The sequence below is a fragment of the Anopheles darlingi genome, chromosome 2 (genome assembly GCF_943734745.1).
Source record: "Anopheles darlingi chromosome 2, idAnoDarlMG_H_01, whole genome shotgun sequence".
In the NCBI taxonomy this organism is placed as follows: Eukaryota; Metazoa; Arthropoda; class Insecta; order Diptera; family Culicidae; genus Anopheles; species Anopheles darlingi.
In genome coordinates this window covers 68,878,557-68,881,056 of record NC_064874.1, presented here as the reverse complement: position 1 = coordinate 68,881,056, position 2,500 = coordinate 68,878,557, and the positions used below count along the sequence as shown (strand labels likewise).

General features: G+C 43.3%; 2 protein-coding genes across 4 annotated transcripts in view; one reads left to right on the top strand and one right to left on the bottom strand.

Moving 5' to 3' along the window:
- Positions 1–2,500, bottom strand: part of LOC125952374 (uncharacterized) — a 31,810-nt gene that overhangs the window by 25,961 nt on the left and 3,349 nt on the right. The gene's annotated exons all lie outside the window — the stretch shown is intronic.
- On the top strand, positions 360–1,136 carry LOC125952408 (uncharacterized). Its single transcript, XM_049681864.1, has one exon. The coding sequence runs from the start codon at positions 385–387 to the stop codon at positions 1,111–1,113; it is 729 nt and encodes a 242-aa protein (XP_049537821.1). The 5' UTR covers positions 360–384; the 3' UTR covers positions 1,114–1,136.

Below are 2,500 nucleotides of genomic sequence, written 5' to 3'. Positions count from 1 at the left end.
GCGAACGTTTCCAGGGCAGATATTGTACCTCTGCATTATGCTACCAGGAATAGCCGAAATCTGTTTGCTGTTTTGTCTGGACAAACAAGGGCAAGTGTTCTGCCAGCCGTCATACGTCAGCGATAATTCCGGATGATCTGTGCAAACAGAAACTCCTGACGCTCCCTTAAATCATTGTGAGGAACAGGAAAGTAATAACGCCACCACCAGTGAACACAAAAATGGCGAGTTCCAAATGGTAATCTTAAGCAAATAGGAGCATCCAGTTTCCGATGCTGTGGAGAGCGCTTTGGCGTAGTATTTAAGGTAGCCGTAACGAGCGGCAGTTATCCAGTGTTTTGGTCCCAGGAGATTTTGCAACAGGTCTATCTTCTGTCTCAAACGATGAAGTCTATTGTGTTGCTGCTGGCGATCGTGGGCGCCGCTTCGGCTTTACGCCCGGATGCAGTGGAAGTGATTACCACCTTCAAAGACATCGCACCACGCTACAAGGCAGCCTTGGACCAGGAGGAATCGGCACTGGTGTCCGTGAAGAGCAACGTATCTACGCAGCTGGTGAACTTCCATCTGGATGTGATCAACTCGAAGGAAGTCTTTGTCGATGCGGTCGTCGAGCGTGAGGACTACATTCTGGGCCAGATCGCTCGTCAGACGGAGGCCGATACCGTGTGCCTGGGATTCGTGAAGTCGAGCAGCGAGATGACGGTCAACCTTGCTGGTGTGTCGTTCACCAACTGCATCAACGCCGCCGACCTTGCACTCAACACCAAATTGACCGACTACAGCGGATCGCTGGGTAGAATGGCCTCGCAGCTGTCGCAATTGCGTCTGCTCGATGTGTTCCGTGGGGACAACATTTTCTACACTCCGGCCAGGATCAACCAGAAGTTAAACGAAAAGCTGCTCGCGCTGCAGGAAAACCCGGCCCTGAGTGCGACTGAAATCGAGGCGTTGGTCGAGGCCGTCTCCCAGGATCTGGGTGGTATCTTGAACACCTACAACACCTGCATGACCGGTGCATCGACCATGGCCGAGCAGGGTCTCTCCATGTGCGTTACTCAGATGACGGTGATCTGTGGAGCCGTCCTGCAGGATTCGGAACTGCCACAGTAACTCGTATTTGATCCATAAAATGTCCGAGCAATTGATGTCGAATGATCAATAAAAGCAACTAAGCAATACAAACAAGCGAATTAGTCGGCAGGAGAATTCTCTGACTCTGGCTGGGCAATGATGACCATTAACATGGGTTGGGTGATTGTTTGGAACTGTCATACTGGTAGAAATATGTTTTGCTTACAGGAAATTTCAGTAAAATTTTGGCTCTGTGATGTATAATTTATATTATGGGTTATGCTTTAGCGAGCTACCAAAAAGCGAGAAAATTTGAAAAGAATGAAACGAACGGAACGGAAGAAAAATTTGCAACACTGACATGTATGTGCTAAATGAAGGCCAAGCAATATTCCCAAATGCATCTCTAAAACGAACGATTTTCTTATATCATTCTCTTCACCTGCATTACGTAAGACTTGACTATTTAATGCTGTAAAAATATGTTTAATACAATGGTAAACAACTCTGATACTGTAATATCCTAACATTATCACTCCAAGAGGGTGTGACATGTATGCATTTCGGATGGGTATGAGCCACACCCACTTTGATGTTTTTTTTTAATTAAGCCATCTTTCGTTTTAACACTAAAGAAACCCATAGAAATAGTTGTTAGTGAAGTACCAGAGAGGTAATAATGTGGAATTTGTACAAATAAAATGCTTTACTTCAACTCTAGGATATGAGTAAGAGAATAGCTCTTTTTAGTGTTTTTAACGTTAACATTAACTTTTTTGCATTTGATTATCGATTTTTACGTATCAAAAACTTCGTTTATAGCTGGTAAAATCATTTGGATACCTATTAATATCATTCTTACAGCCATTTACATTAGCTCGCTATATATAGTATTGATTTAACAAGGATTTAAGCTCATATAATACTATTGAAGGTATTTTTTGCATTCTGATCGAGATGTAATTTTTTTTTTTGATAACTATCGATCTAAATAAAGATATGCTTCTTCAAAAATCCATCTTTTAAACATTCATTCGGGAAGTTTCGTCAAAATTTCAGATTTCGAGCCAAAGGAATTAGGCCTGCAACTTATGCACCAACATCAGCTGTTACTAGCCCAACATTTCAAACACGGTACGATTAATGGCGGAGCAAACAAAACTTCATGCTTTTCTTAACCATCGGGCCAATCCAATGTTTGCCTTCGACCATAATTCTTTTCAACAACCGTCTAGCATTATCAATCTTCTTCGTTTACCTTCGCATTAAAAAGATAAGAAATTCGCGATGACGGCTTTGCGGTGGGCGAGTTGATTCGGCGACTATTTAACCGCGCGAAACCTGGACCTGGGGCACCCATTCACTAGCAGCGGCCGTTCATTGAAAGTGAAAATGAAATTGTTGATCGTGCTTTCGGTTCTGGCCG